The sequence below is a fragment of the Papaver somniferum genome, chromosome 7 (assembly GCF_003573695.1).
Source record: "Papaver somniferum cultivar HN1 chromosome 7, ASM357369v1, whole genome shotgun sequence".
Taxonomy (NCBI): Eukaryota; Viridiplantae; Streptophyta; class Magnoliopsida; order Ranunculales; family Papaveraceae; genus Papaver; species Papaver somniferum.
Genome location: NC_039364.1, coordinates 156746539 through 156769205, shown reverse-complemented (window position 1 = coordinate 156769205; position 22667 = coordinate 156746539). Strand labels below are relative to the sequence as shown.

At 39.4% G+C, this 22667-nt stretch overlaps 1 protein-coding gene and 1 long non-coding RNA gene across 2 annotated transcripts in view; one reads left to right on the top strand and one right to left on the bottom strand.

Annotated features, from left to right (window-relative positions):
- The window catches only part of LOC113299506, an 863-nt gene extending 678 nt beyond the window's left edge, over positions 1 to 185 (top strand). Inside the window, exon 3 of the long non-coding RNA XR_003335086.1 lies at positions 69 to 185. This is a non-coding gene — a long non-coding RNA (uncharacterized LOC113299506). The remainder of the gene's footprint in view (positions 1 to 68) is intronic.
- A 7880-nt stretch (positions 186 to 8065) lies between these two features.
- LOC113298853 (protein phosphatase 2C 37-like) lies at positions 8066 to 10317 on the bottom strand. Its single transcript, XM_026547713.1, has 3 exons — positions 9624 to 10317; positions 9177 to 9518; positions 8066 to 8743 (listed from the first exon to the last, which is right to left on the bottom strand). Exons 1-3 carry the CDS (start codon positions 10134 to 10136, stop codon positions 8300 to 8302), a joined length of 1299 nt encoding a protein of 432 aa, XP_026403498.1. The 5' UTR covers positions 10137 to 10317; the 3' UTR covers positions 8066 to 8299.
- Positions 10318 to 22667: the final 12350 nt, after the last annotated feature.

Here is a 22667-nt window from a genome sequence, read left to right as displayed (position 1 = left end):
TGTTTTTTTTTTTTTTTTTTAAATCTCATTTGATGGAATTGTGGATGGTTGTGTTTTGTTGGTGGCAGTTGAATTGGAGACAAAGAAGTTAACATACACGGGTATAGATTTTGTTTTTTACAAGCATGTAAATGATGGTTCTGGATTGAAAGCTCCTCTTATTGCTGATGATGTTTATGATATAATCATGAAGGTAATTTTGTCTGATAGATTTGTCGATTTGGCAAAATTTATATGGTTTGTGTTTCTTTTGTTAAGGGTAAATGTCCATTTCATTGTTATACCAAAGCATGATTATGGGTTAATTTTTTCATGAATTATGATTTTGTTCTGTATCTATGTGGTCTCGTTTATCCTATGATATAATTGGAACTGTTTTGATTTTATTTAGGAACAAAATCCATGCCCTAGCCAAAACTATTGTACCTTTCTAAGTTTGTAAGAGTATGATAAACTTAAAGGTTTAGCCTAATGATGTCTCTAGCCTAGTTTGTTTGTTGATTCAGTAAAACCTACATGGTTTTTGTAAAATCTAAGCATGATTATGGTTTGATCTGTTTGTGAACTTTGATGTTGTTGTCCCTATATGGTCTCGTTTATCCCACAATATAAGGTGGACTTGTATTTCAACCCATTTTATGGGAAGAAGAACCATGACCTGACAAAACCTATGTTCCTTTAAATTTTCAAGATAAAATGAAGGTTTCTTCACTCTTTTGAAGACCTGAATTGGAAAGAGTATTAGTAGGATAAATTTATAAGGGTTCAATCCCCTTGACGGTTGAACCCTTTGATTGTGTTTCTCCTTTTGATTTAGAGTAGTTTTGCAGCTTGTTATCCAGTTTAAATTTTATTATTTTTGGCAACTGAATGATAAGCAGTTTTGACTGATCACTTATCTTCTTTTTGGACAGAGATTTTAATTTTGACTATTTTGGTTTCAAAACCCTTGAAAGATCTTACCTGTTGAAGGTTCAAGGGAAGGTTGTAGAAAGAGCACAACATATGTTGAGGAGGGTTGTTGTTGGAATCCACAAAGACAATATTGATTCTGTTCTCAAAACATACCATCTTATGTCACAGGGTTGGTTCACCCATGCTTCTTCTACTCTTTTCAATGCAGGGACACCAAGGCCTCAAGTATGTCCTATGATTTTTTTTATTTTTTATTGTTTCAATATTAAGATTTAATTTTATGGTACTGATTAAGATTTTATTGGAATTTTAGTTGAGTAGTTGCTTCCTTGTGTGCATGAGATTTGCATTAGATTTGGGTTCATATTTGAGTGTTTTGTTCTATAGGCATATAAATTTATCCTTTATTTTCATCTTTTATTGCTCTTTGGATTCTCTGTTTAGTTCATTTAAGACTTAATAATGAATAATTGTCATGGTACTGCTAATATAATCCGGTCTTCGGTGTTAAGATCTCAGAGATCCCTTTATTTATCTACTTGGTTGTTCATTCATAAGGCTTTCTTATTTATCCATCATAGGTTAGAACTATGTTTTTAGCTGCAATAATTCTATTTATATTATCAGATAGTATTCCGTAAGTGGAATTGTCTTACTCTAATGCTTTAGATATTTAACATTGGTATCATCATCAAGTCTACTAGGTTGAGGATTTTGATTAGTTCTAAAATTTGTAGGATGTTTGTTTAGTTGAGTTTCTTATATGTAGCAACTGCATCCTGAAACATTACCCGTGACCCTGACCAAACAGATAACCATGGAAAATAATGATAGATTCATCCTCTGTTTTGAAGGTTGGATTCTTAATGAGGTTTTTTGAAAGAGGTTCATAAGATTAACTAGAGAATTTCAGGTAATAATTGGTTTTTTTAGTCATGATTTAGCTAATTGATGTGGGGGTTTTGGTTTGTAGCTACAACTATCTTTGTAGTATGAATTTCGCTTTGATTTGCGTTTTAGATCCTGATTAGGTTGTTTTTTATTTGTCAAACTGTTATTTCTGTGTAGGCAATGAGATGGCAGTATGGCTTATTATCAAATGTTCATGCTCCATCCTTGTACCGTGTGTGTGTGTGTGTGTGTGTGTGTGTGTGTGTGTGTGTGTGTGTGTGTGTGTGTGTGTGTGTGTGTGTGTGTGTGTGTGTGTGTGTGTGATGATTGATGAATGAACTCTTTTGAGAAGTAGTTGGACCAACAGATTGCATGTTGTATAGTTCAAAATAATAATCTAAGTTTGTGTTAAAGGTGTTGATGCTTTTTAAAATTATGACGAGCTTCGGTGGTTTTACCATTCCAGTATTGGCTTCATATCACTCAGGATATATGTTAGGAATATCCAGTGAGGCTATGTATACAAAATCCTTGAATGTATATCATTTCGTATAAACACATTGGTATTCTTGTATTAAGTTGTAATCCGATTTTTTAACTTTCTTTGCATCTCAGAATACACTCGAATGAATCTCAGGGTAGCAACCAAGGTATGTATTCATATTTCCTTGATTGACGCCACACTTGAAGCAGAAAGCATGTTATATTTCCACTAATATGCTTCAAAAACAAAATGTTTTCAAAATGCTTCCCCCTTCCTCATGTATTCATTTTTGATGTTTACTTGGATTTTGGTTTTAATGGAAGATTTTTATCTTCGTAGGCTCCATTCAGTGTGTCAAGATACGAGTGATACAAACACTGCTATTTGTATCTGGCATAAACACATTTTTGCAAGTTTTGTTTGGAACCAGGTTACCGGCAGTCATTGGTGGTTCTCCTACCTATATTGTACTTATCCGTTGCATTATCGGAGACTCATCTCTACAACGAACCACTGAACCTCATGAAGTAAGTTCTGCAGAAAAACTTTGATTATCTCTCTACCTCTTCCCATTTCTGCTGCTTAACTTTGACGATTCAGTTAGATTTATGCACATGTATTCTCTACTTGCAGAGATTTTTACACAGTGTGATGGAAACTCAAGGAGTCCTGATTGTAACTGCAAGCTTACATATCATAGTATCATACTGGGATATAGTCAAGTATGGGGGCTTTTTTCGCAGTACACATCAATTCGTTTCTAAAGATTGTGCTGGCATATGTTCTAATTGCAGCTTACTTAATTATTTCTTCGTGATTGAATCACAGGTTTTTCAGCCCTCTCGGTATGGCACCTGTAGTTGGATTGGTTGGTTTGGGGTTATTTGAGCGTGTTAACATGGGTTAAGATGCCATGAGTACTCTTCTTCGCCACAACTTCTATAATTTTTCATATGAATTGTATTCATAGAAAGTTTGTTATGAAATTTATTGGCATGGTTTATCTCTTTTATAGGCACGAGGTATGAATTATCTTCGTCATTGTAACCCGCCAATTGTCCATTATGATTTGTCATTGAATCTGTTGGTTAATAAGAACTGGACTGTGAAGGTGAGCAGCGTTTTTCTCCCTTTTTGTTACAAAGTGAAAAACACAAACGAGCTTGAGCAGTTAGAAAAGATTCCAAAATTCAAGGCTAGGCCACTGAATAAAAAGGTCAGTTTAGCTTTATTAGTTTTTGACGCCAACATGTGAGGTTCAGATAACATTTACTCTTAGTATTAACGAGTTTAAGTATTTACTGTTACTCAAAATGTCAGGTGACGAAGCCTCGCGAGTTCCATTTTGCAATTGATGAACGAATTCCTCCTGCAAGAACAATTTTTGAGTTGTTTGACAAGGTACAGACAATATAATCACTTTTCTCTTAAAACTTTCATTAAACTCAGAACGCCATCACAATGAGCAGCTATATTTTGGGGATATATGAATTGGTCCCTTTATTTTGTAAGGTGAAGCTATGTAAAAGAATTTGATGTCCAATAGTGTCCAAGTTTTCATAATTTGAACTAATAATTTTGGTCCAGATTGTAAATTGAATTTGAGCTCCACTTGAGATAATCATTTGTGTAACTTGAGACCAATGAATCAATGAATGTTAAATTGAATGATTATTCATGTGCAAGTTAAATTTGATTCTCATTTTTATTTGATTTAAATTTGGTGCTCATTTGATTCTCATTTGAATTCTAATTGGAGTTTTATTTGATTCTCATTTGAATTTGGTTTTCATTTGAGTTTCAAATCTGTTTGATTTCAGATTTAGTCAGGCCAATCAGCCAATCTGAATCTATTTTTTTTATATTAAGATTTATATCTATGACTAATTGGAGACAGTCATAAAGTTTTGACCGTTAAAATCGGTCGTTGATATAAGATTTTCAACGACCCCTAGAGACACGTCATAGTTGAAAAAGACGCTCAAACATCGACCCTTTCTTCGACCGACAAACAGTCATAGATACGAGTTAAATGACTTGCTTTGTCGGTCGCGAAACTACTGAGTTAAAGGAAGCTATCTTGTGGCTCAGGAATTAAAAGAAGTAGATGTGGTTAAAGAGATGGATGTGGTGTTGGAATCAGACAGTTTAAATGTAATAAACTCTATTTACGGTGCCATCCCCTGCACTCACTGGCTAAACCAAGGGATTGTAGATGAAATAAAGCACCTTCTTTCTAGTTTCTTTTGTAATATTAAGGTTTGTCATGTAAAAAGGTCAGAAAACAATGCAGCACATCATATAGCTAACAAAGCTAGAAGTAAAAGAACATCTTTTGACTTCATGGAAAACATCCCATCAGAATATGCAGATGTTATAAGAGAGGATGTAATAAACATGAAGTTATGTAATTTTCGCTAGTTAATGAATCTTTCTTTCTCTTAAAAAAAAATAAACTTGGAATACGGTAGGATATATAAGATCAAATGGTGCACAACCATCTTATTAGCCTATATCAGTAATACCTTATAGTGACTAAATCTATCTTGAAATCAAATTTTTTTTGATACAAAAAGTGTCTATAATTTTTTTATAAGGTAAATGATTATCTTGTTGGTCATGTAGGTCACGATTTTTATTTCTTTTGGAGATTTATTTGCATTTTTTTTTGCTTGCATCTATAACCAATAAAACCATGGTTGATGTTAAATTTGTATGTCAAGTAAGCTATAATTTCACATAGGATAAAATGTTTTATGACTCGTACTCAATATATACAATCCATATTGGTTTTATTAAACTATTATGAGAATATGTCCTCGAGCTAATTCGAATAATACTTTACGGAACATGTTTTCATATGTGACATGAAAATATTTCCGCCATAATTAAGGGGAGACTATACACTACCAGATGTTGGTGTTTATTAACTTAAAAGTTATATCAACTTCTCTCCCATCATGATCAAATCGAAAATGATTGCCATTAATAATTAGCGTGAAAAGTCTCATTTTTCTTTTATATCTAAATAAAAAATCTTATGCCTATTGAAAAGACAAATCTAGTCACAAATGACAACTAGTAGCGTTTAGAAGAGCCTACAGATAGTGCTCCAATAGAATCTAAGAAAACAAGATCCACATTCTCACATACAATATCGTCTCACTGGAATATGATGAGATTATAATCCCGTGGGCGCAGGTACTAGTAATTGATTGAATGTTTCAATATATGCATATATTTAAGAATCATGTGGGATCAAAGTAAGCTAATATGATTATCGATTATTCGCCGTACCTACTGAAATAATAAAAGATGGTGGTTGTTAACCCCTCCATAGAGGAATATCGACATATGTGATTGGATGGCATCCGATCCAAATTAGATTAGATTTATCTCTCGATCACGCAATTTTGGATCCAAAACTTAACACTTTAAATTGTCAAGCCTATTAATTACAGGTTGGAGTAGTCATAATAACTTATACGAGAAATATATTCTTTGTGAAAACAATTTGAGGGTTTTTATTTTTTCTCAAACCCTAAGATTAGTTCAATAATTGTTCTCCTTATGTGATGCGTTTGGCGCGGTAGTCCTTTGAAGGACTCGTATGTGGTCGGAAAACATATTAGAATTTGTAATCCTTGGAGGATTCAGATTATATTTGGACAACTGCCTGACTCGACTATATCAGGTTTAACAATCCTCAAAGTGTTTTTAAATATTTGGTTAATACCAAAGTCCGAATTAATTAGTTGATTATATCAACTTTCTGGGTCTCTTAAGGAACCTAGAAACACTGAAAGTCATGCTTTAACAACATATATTTAACAATTTATTGATATGTGCAGCTTTCTGAATTATGCTTGCATAAAACTTGTCTATTAAACATGCTATACATTTTGTTTTGATGCATGTTTTTATGATAATCATATAGTTGAGTCAGCATCTAGACATACATCAAAATTTATACTCTTTTTCCTTCATTTCATATTTTTGTCCCACGTGGTTTTTTTAGCAAAGTTTTAACGAGGCAACGTCCGGATGACGTTGAATTTCCTTCAAAACGTTGATATTGTGCTCTCTTTTTTTTTTCTTTCCTTCCTCCATATTTTTCTTCCAATTGGATTTTACTGGCAAGGTTTTAGTAAGGCAATTTTATTCAACACGATGGTCATCCAAGGGAGAGTTATATAATTTGGTTATTTTATGATGTTCACATTTAATTTGATTAATCAACGGAACCATCTTATAGGTGTCCTTCTGAACCACATAAGGTTTAATCATCACAAATACGATTTTTGTTCGCATATCTTAATGTATTATCTTGACACTTTGTTGAAGAAACTACATCAACTACTTCTACAAATCATCTCCGAGAAGCTAGCAATCCAAGAACAAGTCCTCCATGTGTTTAAAGAAGCATGAAGACTCAAGAACACTAACACAAAAGAGGACTTTATCAACTAACACTTTTCTTCACGAAAGAACAACAATCTTCTGCATTCAAGAAGTTCGTTCATCGAAATTGAGAAGTCTTCACTAAAAAATTTGCAAGCCAAGATTTAACTGAAATACTTATTAAGTTATTTTACTGGACTATCTCGTTGAACTCATTTTTACTTCGCAAGGTTTTGTGTCACTGGGTTTTTCCCATCAAGGTTTTAACGAGGCAACATATGTATGTCCGGTTCTGTTATAAATCTACTCATGATTGTACTATTTTCCCTTCTGGATTTCCTGACAAGAATATCTAAGATAAATTTTATTTATCACCAGAATATCCTTGTGTGTGGCCTTATAAATAGAGAATACCCTTGTATGTAGCCTTATAAATGGAGGCTTTAACGATCGTCAATCACAAGTACTAACAAAGATTTCTCCTTTTTCTTTCACTCTAGTTTCGTCCATTTTCTCTATTCATCGTACCAAAGTCTCTTTTCTCTAATTCATAACACTTGTAAGAGCAAGTCTTATGGTGGAATCTATCCATCTTCCATCTTCCATCTTCTACCTCAGCATTTGGAACTGTGGATGGAAGCGCAAGTGTAGTGGTAGAATAGTAGAAACGCTATTCTTAATGGAGCTAAAAAACACAATTAAGAATTGAGCTTTTTTTTTAGCCGTTAGATTTCAACAACTCATTTTAAATCTACGGATAAAAAAAAATGCAATTAAGAATGGAGCTAAAAAAACGCAATTAAAAATGAAGCTTTTTTTCCAGCTATTAGATTTGAACAACTCATTTTAAATTTACGGATAAAATAAAACGCAATTCTTAATTGCGTTTTTTAGTTTCATTCTTAATTGCGTTTAACGCTATTCTTATTGGCGTTTAGATGGATTTCACGGACCCAACTTGGAAGCCACTTGACTTGACATTCCACAAACTTTCCACGCTTGGAATAGGTTGGATTCCTCCGCAAGACTTGTTCTGAGTAATTTATAAAGAATCCTAAAAAGTTTGATTTCCGCATTCTAATTTCCAACATACGAAGTCATGAGTCATCTGTGGACCGAACTCCTTGCCATAATAAGATATAGAAAATCTTTAGTAGGACCTCCTACTTGATTTTTGATGCGACCACCCTCCCCATCAAATGTTTTTCGTTTTTCTGTTACATCTCTCTTACCTTTTATTGATCTTGTCATTGTTAAAGAAAGGCCAAAACTTCGAATAGAAAAATCTCCTCAAAACAAATAACTTGCTCCGCAATGGTAAATAACATCCGTATATTGGAAGTTGCTTATCGTTTCAAAAATAATACGGAGTAATTAGAAGTAACAAAGGTTTCCATTAGAAAAATAAACGCTGGAAAAACAACCAACTTCCCTACTTTCTTTCATTATCTCCCTACTAATGGCTGGACAAATACAATTCTGATATGTACCCCAAATCTCCAATAGAGTTAGACCTAATTAACCCATAACCATCTAAATACAATTGAATATTTAGAAAGAACCCCCCCATAAGAAAAAAATTATATATATACTAATACTAGCTTTTATTTACGTTTCCTTTCTGAGGTTGACCACGACAACACTAACATTGTCTGTACTATGCCTAGCTAAAGCCAGCTTTGTTAGCAATAACGCTGCATCTGAACAAGCTTTATCAGAACTGTTGCTTCCGTTAGTCAACATGTTGGCTTCATCTCCATCGTTAGTCAATGGCATTATTGGACCTTGACCATTTAAACACATCCTTGCAATATTACAAGCAGTTTCATTTGAAACAACGTCCCATAATCCATCACTTGCTAGTATCATACAATCGTCTTCAGCAGTTCGATCTGTAATTGTGATCTCAGGTTCGGATATCACATATGGTTTCAAGTAATTATCCCCAATAGCTCTAGACATTGCAAGAACTCCAAGAACTCTAGGACCATCCCAGTAGATAACTCGACCACCAGCTTCTTGGATTCGTACGAGTTCATCAGGCCGATCTGGCTGTTTAACAAAAAAACATGAACCAAAAGTTAGACCTAGTTATAATTTACCAAAGAGCAGATTTAAACATTTTCAAAAAAAATACATAAAATAACGCGGGTAAATTAGATCTTCAAATTCAGATTACTATATTTAGTCTTCTAATGTGATGATTTTGATTTCTTACGTGAGCCCAACAACATGTAGCTTGCTTGATGTTTCGAATAATGGGGCAACTTAGATCTGTGCAGTGAATCAAATGTGAAGTGTATACAGGCTTCGCACAACCCTTTGAGCCGTGGGTAATTCCTCTACGGCTCTTTTAAGATAATTCTTTATAGAACAGCTCTCCAAAGCTGGGTCCGATAATGACTTTGTTTCTGTTATACTAAATTCTACTAGTATCAGAACACAACATTTAAAAAACATAGTGTTTAGAGAGAAAATATCGAACCTTGTGATCAACGGAAAGTGGAACAGCTTTACCACCACGACAAAGAACAGCACGAGAATCACCGCAATGTGATACAATGATTTTATCAGGAGTAACAACTGAAACAACAGCAGTAGATCCAACAGCATCACATTTTGGTGTTTGTAGTTCACAACGACAACTCGCATTCAGCAGTAAACTACTGGTATTACTATTAGAACTCCATTCTGTAACCTCTCTGTCCACCCTAGCGAAACTTCTCTCCATTATACTCTCCCATTTCAAATCGGACTCTTTTTTGCAACCATTTTCTATTTCTTCTTTAACCACTTGATGCAGTCTTTGTTTGCAACTTGTGGCAACCTAAACAAAACAAACATTATGGTTAAATATTAGGGTTTTCTCATTAAAGTATGTTCTTGTAATGAATTTAGAATAAAAGGATTAATGATTGAGAGTGGAACTTACATGAGAGCAACCATGTCCATCATAAACACCGAAGAAATGAAACCTTGCCGGGATCTGACATTCAGGCTTGCAAAATGACGGATGAATTGACACAGCATCCTCCATATCTCTTCTACGACCACAAACAGAACTCATACCAAATTTAGGACACCGGTCTTCAACTACCGGAATCATAGCCACCGGTATGTTTGCCACCGGTGAAGAAGATTTGAGAATCGAGATTGTTTCGACTGTTGATTCGTTAGAACTTGAGTGATTCTCATAATCAATACTCTCAACACCGTTCTCACATTCACGTGCAGGTGACAGAGAAGATATCGTTGTTTCCTCAATAAAACTTCTTTTCTGCCGTTTTATTCCACCGTTTTCTTTCAATTCTTCTTCAACCATATTACCAGCTATGAATTTAAACTTTCTAATTTCCATTCTCTTCCTTCTTGCTGCTCTGGATGGTTGATCACATGTTGATTGTGTTTTACTTTCATTCGCAATTTCACAACAAATCTCTGCCATCTCCACAAATATAATGAATTCAAATGAAAATAAACAAATTTTCTAGCTCAAGTGAAAATAAAACAGAGACAATCCTAACCAAAGATTTCTTTCTTTTCTCTTTCTAATTTCTGTGTTTTTCTTTGATCAATTAAAGAACAAAATACATATTTGAGAGAAGAGAAATTTTTTGAGAAGGAGCCTTTTAGAGAGGAAAAGAGGGGCAGCTGCCCAACACCGTCCCGGGCAGTTTACCCGACAGGTACATATGATATGACGTATTGGTTCTCAGCTAATACTTGAAAGCTATCGAGACCGTTGATTTCTTCGTTAATTTTCTCCCTCCAATCAAAAGTGATAACACGTGTAGAGATACGTATCCATTAGAGGTTACACGTGGTCCAATAACATTGCAACACGGTTTTTGTTTCAGTACTTCTGTTTCTCTGACACGCATGTGGTCCAAGGGGCCTTCTTTCTCGCTTTTGCCTTTTATTATAATTTATTTTTGAAATTCATTGATTTAGGTAAGCTTAGACACGTGGCGAAATTATTCAATTCCGAGGTCTTTTTAGGAATGGCAAAATTAGTTTCTAGTCCTTGATGATTTTCTTTCTTTCCAGTTGTCTAATTCAATTCAAAGCTTCTGCGTAACGGTGGCAGATGCTGAGAAAAGTTGAATGGGTCCTACATGTGTCGAAAACACGTTGACGCTTCTTAGAATATATCTCTGACAAAATGACACGCGGGGGTTTATGACGTGGCTGCGATCCGTGAAGAAACACTCTCTTTCTCTTTTTGATTTGATGAAAAACAGTTGTATGGGAAGCACACTGATGATTTTGTATCAAAAGAAAACAAAGAAGCACACTGATTAGGTGTGTTGTGCCTAGACTAGAGAATCATCCATTTAGTAGCTGTATTGATATTGAAAGTTGCCGTTTTAGACTTGAGTAATTCTACGTGTAAGCAAAACCTAGCTGATATTTTCAAGTAATAGGCCATACGTGTTTCTTTATTATCGGTTTGAGAACATGTTAGTTGTGTCTCAATTTTCATTTTTTTTTTCCTGTTTGTAAAGGAAACCTATCATGGGGACTGTTGAAAACCATTAGAGGGGATTTATCATGATTCTAATGTCTAGTTAGTAGGTTAGGGGTGTTCTAAGAGTATATTAAATGTCTAAGTTACCTTTTCATCGATTAAACTTAAGAAGAAAAAAAATCGATAATTCTAATCATCAACAACAATCCAAAATCAATTATCATCGATGAAAATCCAACAATAACCCAAAATCAATCATCATCAACAACAATTTAAAATCAATCATCATCAAAAAAAAATCCTTCCATCAATCAAACCTGAAAAGAAAAACAAACCCAATTCTCTAATTCTATTCAACGACCCAAAATCAATCTATTACAAATGAGATCGAAGTTTGTTATTTTTTCTCAATCAAGTCCGAAAAAAGTTGATTTTAGAACCAGCTACGGTTGGCTTTTTGGTTTTGAGAAGCCAACCGTAACGAGTTACAGTTGGATTTAGTGAGTTACAGTTGGTTTCGAAAAGCAAAAAAAAATGAGTTACGGTTGGTTTTTTGGTTTTCAGAAGCCAACCGTAACTCGTTACTGTTGGTTTTAGTGAGTTACGGTTGGTTTCGGAAAACCAAAAATATGAGTTACGGTTGGATCTAATGAGTTACGGCCGGTTTCGAAAAACCAAAAAGATAAATTACGGTTGGATGTAATGAGTTACGGCTGGTTTCAGTGAGTTCCGGCTGGCTTTAGTGAGTTATGGCTGGCTTCAAAAAATAATAAAAAATAACCGTAATTTTTTTTACGGTCGGACTCGTCAACCTAAATTTTCAACTGTAACCATATAAGGGTTGATTAGTCATTATTAAAAAAATTGATAAGGAGTGTTTGAAATTACCATCTAATAAGCAATTTTGTCCTTTTATAATAGTCCCTCTAATGGATTTCACAGCCCCTATAACATGATTCTTGTAAAAATCGCACCGAAATTTCATTGTGATATTGAGAACTTCGGAATCAAAGTTTTTCTTTTCCTAAGGAAATTTTATTGAAAAGTTACTACAAGTAAATGGAAAAACAAACAAGAACAAAAAGCATAAGATAAAAAATAAAATCACTGAGATCCTTAAAGTGATCCGGTGTTGGACACGCATGTGTTACCTGTTCAAAACCATGACAAGAAAAATCCATAAGGACAAAATTTTGACAAGGAAAGAGTACAATACGATAAGTCTTGGCATATCCCAAACTAAAGTAAACCTTCAGTGAGTTAGAAAGTTTCATTTCTCCTTCAGTGCCCAATGAGAAGCCTTTTAATGCTGGCAGTATGTAATAATCTGCAAGCAAGTTTTGGAAGATGAGAACCTCAACTCGCGGTAGAACTATCAAAATGGGTTCATGCGCCCTATAATATTACCTCATGAGTGGTAGAAGTGTCGTGATGACGTATCCAGGAAATGGGGATCCTGCGGTTGACTGTGGATGGCGGGTGCATTGCCACAATCGAGGATTCACTTGGTGAATGTTAAGGTTGTATCTCCAAGAAAATGCAGCCATTGGGATCACCAGCCCTGAGATTAATCTGCTGAAAGAAGAAGCCATAGTAGCATTGCCAGCATTGATTTCAACATTATGTTGTTTCACATGAGCCTTCATTTCCTTAGTCAAAGAAGAAACACAAAAGTTGATTAAGTTGCACATTAACATTACAAAAAAAAACATATTATATGGGAATACTAACATTACACAATTTACACTATATAAAAGCAACTACAAAGACAAAACATAAAAGCTGATAAGCAAAATAAAACTGGAAAACCTAAAACCAAAAGCAATTAAACTGTACAAGATGAGGGGAAAATAGAAGCCTAGCCTAATGAAAAATTATTTACAAGGGGTAAAAAAAATGCACTGCCAAGTACGCTAACCCTTGATCTAACCTTCACCCCCCAAGTTCCCCAGAGATTTACTCTCTAACGGTGTTAGACGTCATAGAAGAAGGTTGGTTTTCAAGGGTTTTCTCGGAGAGGAAGTAGAGCAAGAGAGAGAAAAATCTGAAATCAAAGTTTAAAAGTACCACACGATAGGATATTGAAAAAATATTTTCGTAATTATAATTCAATAATTTTGATATAAAAATGTTCTTCGACAGAAAAAACATGCGTCAACATCGATAGAGGCGAGTGATGTAGTTATCCGGTGATGATAATAATAACCTGGGTTCGAAATTCATCAACAACATCGAAAAAATACCCAAAATTTTGAATTTGGACCATCATAGCTCCCGCCACAAAACCACGAAAAAATGTCATAAGAACGCATAGATATTTTTCGTATAGGAGAAAACACAAGTAAAAAGGGCGAGACACCCATAAAAATACCATACAATCTCCTAAAAGTAGTGGAGACTGAAGCAAAACCTTACAACAACCTATATACTAAGTGTAATAGGATTGTGAGCCCAATAACTCATATATTTCCTTGATAGGATTCAGAGTTTTTATTGCATATCTTTAGTTTTTCGAAATTGGTATATCCTGTTTTCATACAAGCCTTGGTAATGACATTATAAATAGTGGATTTTTGTATTCATAAACACTTATCGCGGAACAAACTTGAGACAAGAGTGAGGTATTGTAAGTAGTAAGTATTTTAATTTAATTTGGGAAAAACACGATTAACTAATTTAAAGCCTTACCGTTGTAGGTGACTAGATTGTTATTTAGTTTTCATTGTTTATTACTTATTGTTAAACTAATGCATAACATATGGCCTTTCTTCTCTGATACACAACCACTCAAAAAAATATGAAGATCTGACTATAACAGATTCAGTGATTCAAAATCTATTGATTTTTATTCAGTGGGATAAATCATATAATGAAATTTAGTCAATTTGCAGGTTATTACTTTTAAAGACCAAGAAGATTGAAGACTTTGATATTTTGATATTGGTGTGATTATATGTGAGTTGATTGTCTGTGACTTAACAAGTTGTTTATTTCGATAAACAAAAAGCTTTTGGATCTGAGAAGTGGTTTACTTCAGTAAACATAAATCTTGTTGAGCGAGTGGTTTGTGATTGATCATAAATGTAAACCTTGTATCCGAGTGCATTACTTCGGTAATCATAAATCTTGATTTATCTTGATCAAATAGTTTCAGATCTGATTTATCTTGATATCTTAGTGTTGATGGTGGTTTTTAGCTTAGGGTTAAATCGTAAAACCTTAGTCAAACAGTGACGTCACACTTGAGTAATAATGTCGCCAGTAGCACATTTATTGAACCGTCCAACATGTTTGCGTAAAATTACCGGGGTACCTTTTTTTACGTATATGCCATGCTCCACGGCAGAGCCCTCGATATTGACTGGCATCATCTCTACACATGCCAGCCGCGCATGCTAGCCAAACGTTCCAATGGAATGCTATGCCAGCCATATATCCGCGCCAAGGCATGTCAACCATGCCAGCCACATCTCTGCGCCAAGGCATGCCAACCATGCCAGCCGCGCCACAGTGCCAATGGCATGCCATGCCAGCCACATCTTCGCGCCAAGGCATGCCAGCCGCGCCAAAGTGCCAATAGCATGCCATGCCAGCCACATCTCCGCGCCAAGGCATGCCAACCATGCCAGCCGCGCCACAGTGCCAATGGAATGCCATGCCATCCACATATCCGCGCCAAGACATGACAACCATGTCAGCCGCAACACAGTGCCAATGGCATACCATGCCAGCCACATCTCCGCGCCGAGGCATTCCAACCATGCCAGTCGCACCACAGTGCCAATGGCATGCCATGCCGCACCACTGTGCCAAAGCCATGCGGCCCTACCACCATGCCGCTGGCTGCCAAATGGAGGGTTGCAATAATCAACGGCTACCCTTCCATCTGAGACGCAGATCTCAGCCGTACAAGTTCGCCACCTAACGCATGGCAACTTCCGTCCCAAGGCCAAACATCACGGTTTATGCCAAAACCCTAATTTTGGCCGCGCCTAAAACATTCCAAAGCCATGCGGCCCTACCACCATGCCGCTGGATGCCAAACGAAGGGTTGCAACAATCAACGGCTACCCTTCTATCTGAGATGCAGATCTCAGCCGTCCAAGTTCTCCACCTAACGCATGGCAACTTCCGGACCAAGTCCAAACATCACGGTTTTGCCTTTGGCCGCGCCAAAAACATGCCAAAGCCATGCCGGCCCTACCACCATGTCGCTGGCTGCAAAACGAAGGGTTGCAACAATCAACGGCTACCCTTCCGTCTAAGATACAGATCTCAGCCGTCCAAGTTCACCACCTAACGCATGACAACTTCCGTCCCAAGGCCAAACATCACGTTTTTGCCAAAACCCTAATTTTGGTCGCGCCTGAAACATTCCAAAGCCATGTCGTCCCTACCACATACCGCTGGCTGCCAAACGAAGGGTTGCAACAATCAACGGCTACCCTTCCACCTGAGATGCAGATCTCAGCCGTCCAAGTTCGCCAGCTAACGCATGGCAACTTCCGTCCCAAGGCCAAACATCACGATTTTGCCAAAACCCTAATTTTGGCCACGCCTAAAACGTGCCAAAGCCATGCCGGCCCTACCACATGTCGCTGGCAGCCAAACGAAGGGTTGCAACAATCAACGGCTACCCTTCCACCTGAGATGCAGATCTCAGCCGTCCAAGTTCTCCACCTAACGCATGGAAACTTCCGGCCCAAGGCTAAACATCACGGATTTGCCAAAATCCTAGTTTTGGCCTCGCCTAAACTATGCCAAAATACTTGCTCGATCGCGCCTAAACCATGCCACTGGCTGCAAACAAAGGGTTGAAACAATCAACGGCCACCCTTCCTACTGAGATACGAATCTCAGCCATACAAACTTTCCACCAAAATATTTGTGGCAATCTCTTGGCCACGACGCCAAAACCCTAATTTGGCCGTGTCAAGAGCATGCAAGCGCTGCAACCATGCCACTGGTTTCCCAACGAAAGGTTGCAACAATCTATGGCTACCCTTCCTCCTGAGATGCAGATCTCGTCCGTACAAACCTGCCACCAAACGACTCGTGGCAATGTCTTGGCTGCAATGCTAACTCTTGGTTGCAGCACCAACTTGGATGCGATGCTAACTCTCTGGTCACGACACCAACCTGGCTACAATGCCTATTCTTTGGTCACGACACCAACTTGGCTACAAACGCCAAATCCTTTGGCCATGCCACACGTTTTCCACTAAAACACTCGAGACATCAAAACATGTCACAAACTGGGGGATGCTCATCAGGGTATTGGTCTGGCGGTTTACAGCGTGCGGCGTACACTGCGACCGTTACAGGAAAGTGTCATAAGGGTGATGCGGTTAATAAATACAAGAAATAATGGTGAAACGTTTCCTTCATTATGAAAACATCAATTGCAGGTGTTACCCGTTGCCATTTTCTTCCATTTACTCAACCGTTTCCACTTCTTACGAGACCAGGGTACATTTTGTTGTGACTTGTATAAATAAGTCTCACCTATTTCCATCAAAAACAGGTTTTGGTCAGGAGAATACAACACTCAGAAATCACTTGTTAGCTTCCCAATCTGCTAGCGTTTCACTTTCTGATACAAGTCGTCAAACAAGTACTCTTACAGAATCAACTATTCTGGTCTCAACACTCTCTTCGCTTCCCTCCCTAAGACCAACCCTTCTCCTTCACTTTGTGACTGAAGCAATCCTGGAACGGCCATTTATTAGTTTGTACAGATTGATCTCTCGAATCAAAGTACTCCCTTGCAGTACATTGTTTAGGGTTTAGGCTTGTTTCTCACTAACACACACGAAATTACCGAAATCAGCAAAAATCGTTTTCACCCTCAAATAATTGGCGACCACAGTGGGATATCAGTCTGTCGCTTAGAATATCAACTTCTAGCTTTCAATTCGTCTTTCAATTCCAAACTCAATATGGTAGAACTTAGATCCGGGTCAGCAACGAACCCTGAGAGCACCAGCGTAGAAACCGTCCCTGTTGCTAACACTCTTCCCAGCAGTATTAACACGCCGCCTACTAATCCCAGCAGCACTGAAAGCGCTCCTCCAGGTCTTACACCGCCAATCACCAGGGCCATAGCTGTTGCCACCCCTAACGCTTCTACGCCGCCTACCAATCCGAATAACACAGAAAGTGCTCATTCATGTGTTACATCACCAGTTACCTGGGCCGGAGCTGCTGCTGCCGCCCCTAATGTTTCATCAGGTATGGCGCCTCCGACCATCACTAGGACTACAATTACTCCACCATCAGGAAGAGAAACCGGAGGAGCTAGAGGATGCCTCCCCTACATCACCATTGTTGATTTGATGGAAAGACAGGAGGTTCTTGCTAGAGCCCAGACGAACATGGCTTCGGCTCAGAAAGAAGTACTTGTCTTTCTCAAGACCCTAACAGAGCGGCTACCATAGGAGTCGCGCCATCCAGAGTCGATGAGGAACACCTCCAATACCCCTGGCGCCAGCACCTCAACAGGGTATACCTTTGTAGACGAAGAAACACACGCCAGAACCCCATTGAAGAGAAATCAACCATCCAATTTCGTTAAGCGAGAAGATTTAGAGCAACTTTTTCGGAATCGAATCAAAAGTGATGATGTAGACATGCATCAGCATCAACCCTCTTATCTGCCTGAAATACAAAGAATTCCACTTCCAAGGGGATACGCTTCTCCTCAATTCACCTTATACGACGGCACCGGGAATGCACGTGAACACATCTCTCGATTACTGGAGTCTCTAGGCGAACACGAATACAACCACGTCCTCTGTCTGAGGGAGTTTTCGAAGTCTCTTACCGGAAGAGCATACACGTGGTACAACAACATCACACCAAACAACATCTCCAACTGGGGTGACATGGTTACATCTTTCTACAAAAAGTACTTCTTCGTGACTGAGCAGGTTACCTTCTCAGATCTAGGAAGGATGTTCCAACGAGATAACGAACATCCAAATGATTTTTTCAAGAGATTCAGGGTTCAAGCGCTAGACTGTCTCGACCTAAACATGACCGTAAAACAATTGGTGAATTCCTGCATCAACGGTATGGCTCCCACTTATCGCGTCTTAGTATAAAACCTGCGGTTCCAGACGTTCTCCGAACTCCATGAGGCTGCCAAAAGATCGGCCACGACGGCACCAGCGTTGTTAGAAAGAACCAGGCCAATTAGAAGCGAGGACGTACGCGAAACTCAAGGAGGTAGACGTCTCGTCAACAAGCAATACAACACTGGTCCCTCCTATGTGAGCGTAGTGGACAAATGAGAGAAAAGGAAGGCCCCAGTGGCAGATCAACAGCCTAAGCGCGCGGCATCAGCACAATAAGCGGCTCTACCACGGAGGGCCGCCGCTAAGGCTCCCATGCGTCGTCATGAAGCTGGAGAAAACGCCCCGGATTTCCCGTTCCTGATCGAGGAAGTGATCGAACTCTTAGAGGCATGGATCCAGGACGATGTCATCATACTACCACCCCCAAGACGCCCACCGAACGAGGCAGAGATGGAGCACCCCAAATACTGCCGCTATCACCAGTTTGTTTACCACCTGACCAGCGACTGCAACATACTAAAGCATATCTTCAAGGAGAAGGTAGAGGCAGGGGAACTTCAGCTGGGAAATGAGGGAGTGCATAGAGATCCCCTTCCAGTCAGAAATTGCAGAATCTCTAGTGACTCCGTACACGAAACTGTACAATCCATGATGCAGCATGTGTGTGAAATTCTCTACCTTTCCAAGCGCAGCGTCAAGACATCTTCACGGCTGTCAATCGTGTTGTGTCGGGCAAACGACTTTTTCCGGTTACGAAACCTACGCCAAAAGCCTCGGATCTTTTAGGGGACAGCGCTGAAAAACACAACTGGGACTGCTAACCATGGCCTATTTAAGGGGCACTGAACTCGACAACACTTTGATCAATGAAGCCTCTGACTTCAATATCATTACCATCAAGACCCTGAGAGCTTCGATAATTTTGAAGCAAGAGGCTACCCACTCCCCTTCCGTGGTCAAGAATTCAGAAGGAGAAGCGATGAATGCATACGGTTACATTAGCCTCGAAATCAAGATGGGAGATGCTATAACGCGTGGCAAATTCCACATTGTCAAAGAACTTTCAAGTTATGACATGATCCTGGGAATTCTTGGGTATTCGAAAAAAAAACAAATTGGGAGCATCCCCTCTGCCAGTGTCAACGACCGAAATATTTTCCAACAAGCCGTCCAACCTTCTGCCATATCAACAACTTACCAATGGAACTCGATCACCCGAGGAAAGCCCGTCCGCGCTCGCTCATAGATCCCAAACACAAGTAAGTCTGGTCAAACAACCTTCTCTGCAACCCGTCACTTCTTCTCTTAACTCGTCGTGGGGACTCGATCAGATTATCAACACAGACACATTTAAGAGATGTGAGTGGGGTGTTGGGCCCTTTAAACGCTTCGCTAAGAATTTGGAAGCTGCAGTCAAAGATGATGGGACCAAGAGTCAAACGGTTACACAACACTCAAACTTGTTTCAAATTGGAGACGTGGTGGTCAAGGCGACCTCATTTCAAGTCGGAAACATAAAAGTAAGGATGGCTATTCAAAATGGTTCGCCTGAAGAAAGGGAAGATGAGCCATATATGGTGGTAGGCGTCCTCTTAGGCGGTTATTGCAAGCTCGTCAATGCTGATAAGTTGGAAGGCATGAAGATTCACTCACGATGGCTCAAGCCTTCAATACCTAAGGCGTCGCGCTACTTTCTCCTCCAGCATTTTTTCCCTTTAATATTTTCTTCAGCTATTTCCTTTTCCACTCAAGATTTGTATTACCTCCAAGATGAATGCGTCGCTTACATTCTTAATTAGGTTTCCGATTTCTATTTGAAGCATACTTTTCCTTTCGAATGATTTTTCTGGATCAAAAAAATAAAAAATAATCGCGAAACATCGTGAAACCATTACCCATCAAATCACGACCAAAAAAGCCGAAACCCTGCAAAAGATGCCTTACTCGAAACTTTGAAGGGAAGAATATACAAGGAATCATCAGATGACAGGAAAGGTATGGAATATCAAACAACTTATTGGTAAAGGTTTTGGATCCTTTCGAAAAAGAGATTGTATTCAAAGGATCTAAATAAGCGGGATGTTATTTGGCGAAACTCTAACTTCGCCATGAATACAAAGAAGATAAAAATGAGTCTGTGAAACATCAAAGCGACTACACGCTTAAGAGAAATGGCAAAAAAGGAAAATGGTCATCGAAAGCAGACGCCCGGATCGCCAACGCCTCTGTCAGAGCCCTTTCAAGCACATTCCCCAATAGTCTTTCGGACAACAAACGTTCCATTCAGAAGCCGCCTCCGTAACAACAACTCCAACATCCCACCCAGAAACCGCCTCAGCAGCAACAGTTTCCGCCTCCTGTTTAACGCCCACTTCGACAACCGTCTCAGCATATGCCACCACAGCTTCCCCAACGTCCCTGACAGCAATTTCGGCGTCCACTCCAAAAGCTGCTTCAGTTTCGTCAACCACAACGGTGTATTCCTCGGAATCTTTCTCAGAAGACTTTCGAGGATGTCCCGGTTCATCCGCACCAGAATCAAGGATTATGACACCATCTCGGGTAGGGAAATTAAGCTGGCTCTCCCCTAGAAGTTTCATAGACTCAGTCTTCCGCCGTTTCAACCGAGAGGCGAGTCGTTCATCCCTAGCACTGGGCTGTGAAGAAGTTTCATTTCCATGAGGTATCTCAACGCGCTGGGATACTTCACCATCTCCCCGTTTTTCCTCCATGTCCACCAGAGTCATGAAAGCCTAAGCATGCATCCGCACTCTACATAAATAGGTGGAAGGCATGTCCTGAATAATTTCGCCAGCTTCACGAAACAGAGAATTAATTCTGTCCAATGCCTCCTCATGAGAAGAAGACCAGTTTCGTCGATCCCAAAGCTTCTATCCGAAGAGTCATAGGTACTGTTGTCACTGGAAGATCCCATTATGTACTACAACATCAAAAGATGGGATAAGTTTTCGCCCTATCTGCACCAGTAATCTACACGAACAAGAAAACAGAGTGAGGAACCAGGAGAAAGCACGAGACGATACCTGTAAATAGGATAGAGTGATTTCAAGACGATCTGTACGAACAAAGGATTCAAGATCGCCTCTTATATTCAGCAAAGCGATGAAATCCGAAAAAAGAAAGCTTTCTACTAGTCGTGAATTAAGGCGTGATATCAGCTGGAAAAGATATTTGTCAATGCGTGTCAATTAGGCTTGATAGAAAAAACACGTAGAAATACGTGTTTGGAACACGCTGGCCTGCGTTATCGCTTCTGCTCTACTGCCAGCCCCGGAACTTAGAAACGAAACCGGAAGTATAACATGAGGAGGAGAGCTAACACCTTTCATATGGATGTGATACTTTGGGATACGAATAAGGAAAGGATTTCCTATCTGAGCCACGCATGGAAAGAGGCAATCAGACCTGCAAGCGACGCCAAGCCAGCGCCGTGCCAAGTCAGTGCTCATCCCAAGACGATCCAATGCTAACGGCTCCATTCCAAGCCAACCAACTCCAGCGGCTCCGTTTTAAGCCACATCATGCCAACGGCTTGCCAAGCCAAGCCGGCAACGCCAACAACTCCGCGTTCCCCAGCCTAGCCAAGCTGACGCCAACTGTTTGCATCCCGGACAGCAACCACCACTACCACTCTCCGGCCTAGCTAGCAGCACCACGAGCAGAATCTACACAAAACCATCAGTGCAAGAATTACGAATTCTCCTTACCTCACGAAAAAGGTTAGACGGATCTTCCTGACCATCTCTTCATGACTTGCCGTTTCGATTTTGCCTTTGTCTGTCACCATCTTATGTTTACCTCGCAACAAATCCCTTGTTCCGAGCTAAGCAGGGGACTTAATGTTGATGGTGGTTTTTAGCTTAAGGTTAAAATCGTAAAACATTAGTCAAACAGTGACGTCACACTTGAGTAATAATGTCGCCACTAGCACATTTATTGAACCGTCCAACATGTCTGCGTAAAATTACCGAAGTACCTTTTTTTACGTATATGCCATGCTCCACGGCAGAGCCCTCGGTACTGACTGGCATCATCTCTACACATGCCAGCCACGCATGCTAGCCAAACGTGCCAATGGCATGCTATGCCAGCGACATTTCCGCGCCAAGGCATGCCAACCATGTCAGCCGCACCACGGTGCCAATGCCATACCATGCCAGCCGCACCACGGTGCCAATGACATACCATGCCAGCCACATCTCCGCGCCAAGGCATGCCAACCATGCCAGCCGCGCCACAGTGCCAATGGAATTCCATACCATCCACATCTCCGTGCCAGGGCATGCCAACCATGCCAGCCACACCACAGTGCCAATGACATACCATTCCAACCACATCTCCGCGCCAAGGCATGCCAACCATGCCAGCCGCGCCACAGTGCCAATGGTATGCCATGCCATGCCATCCACAT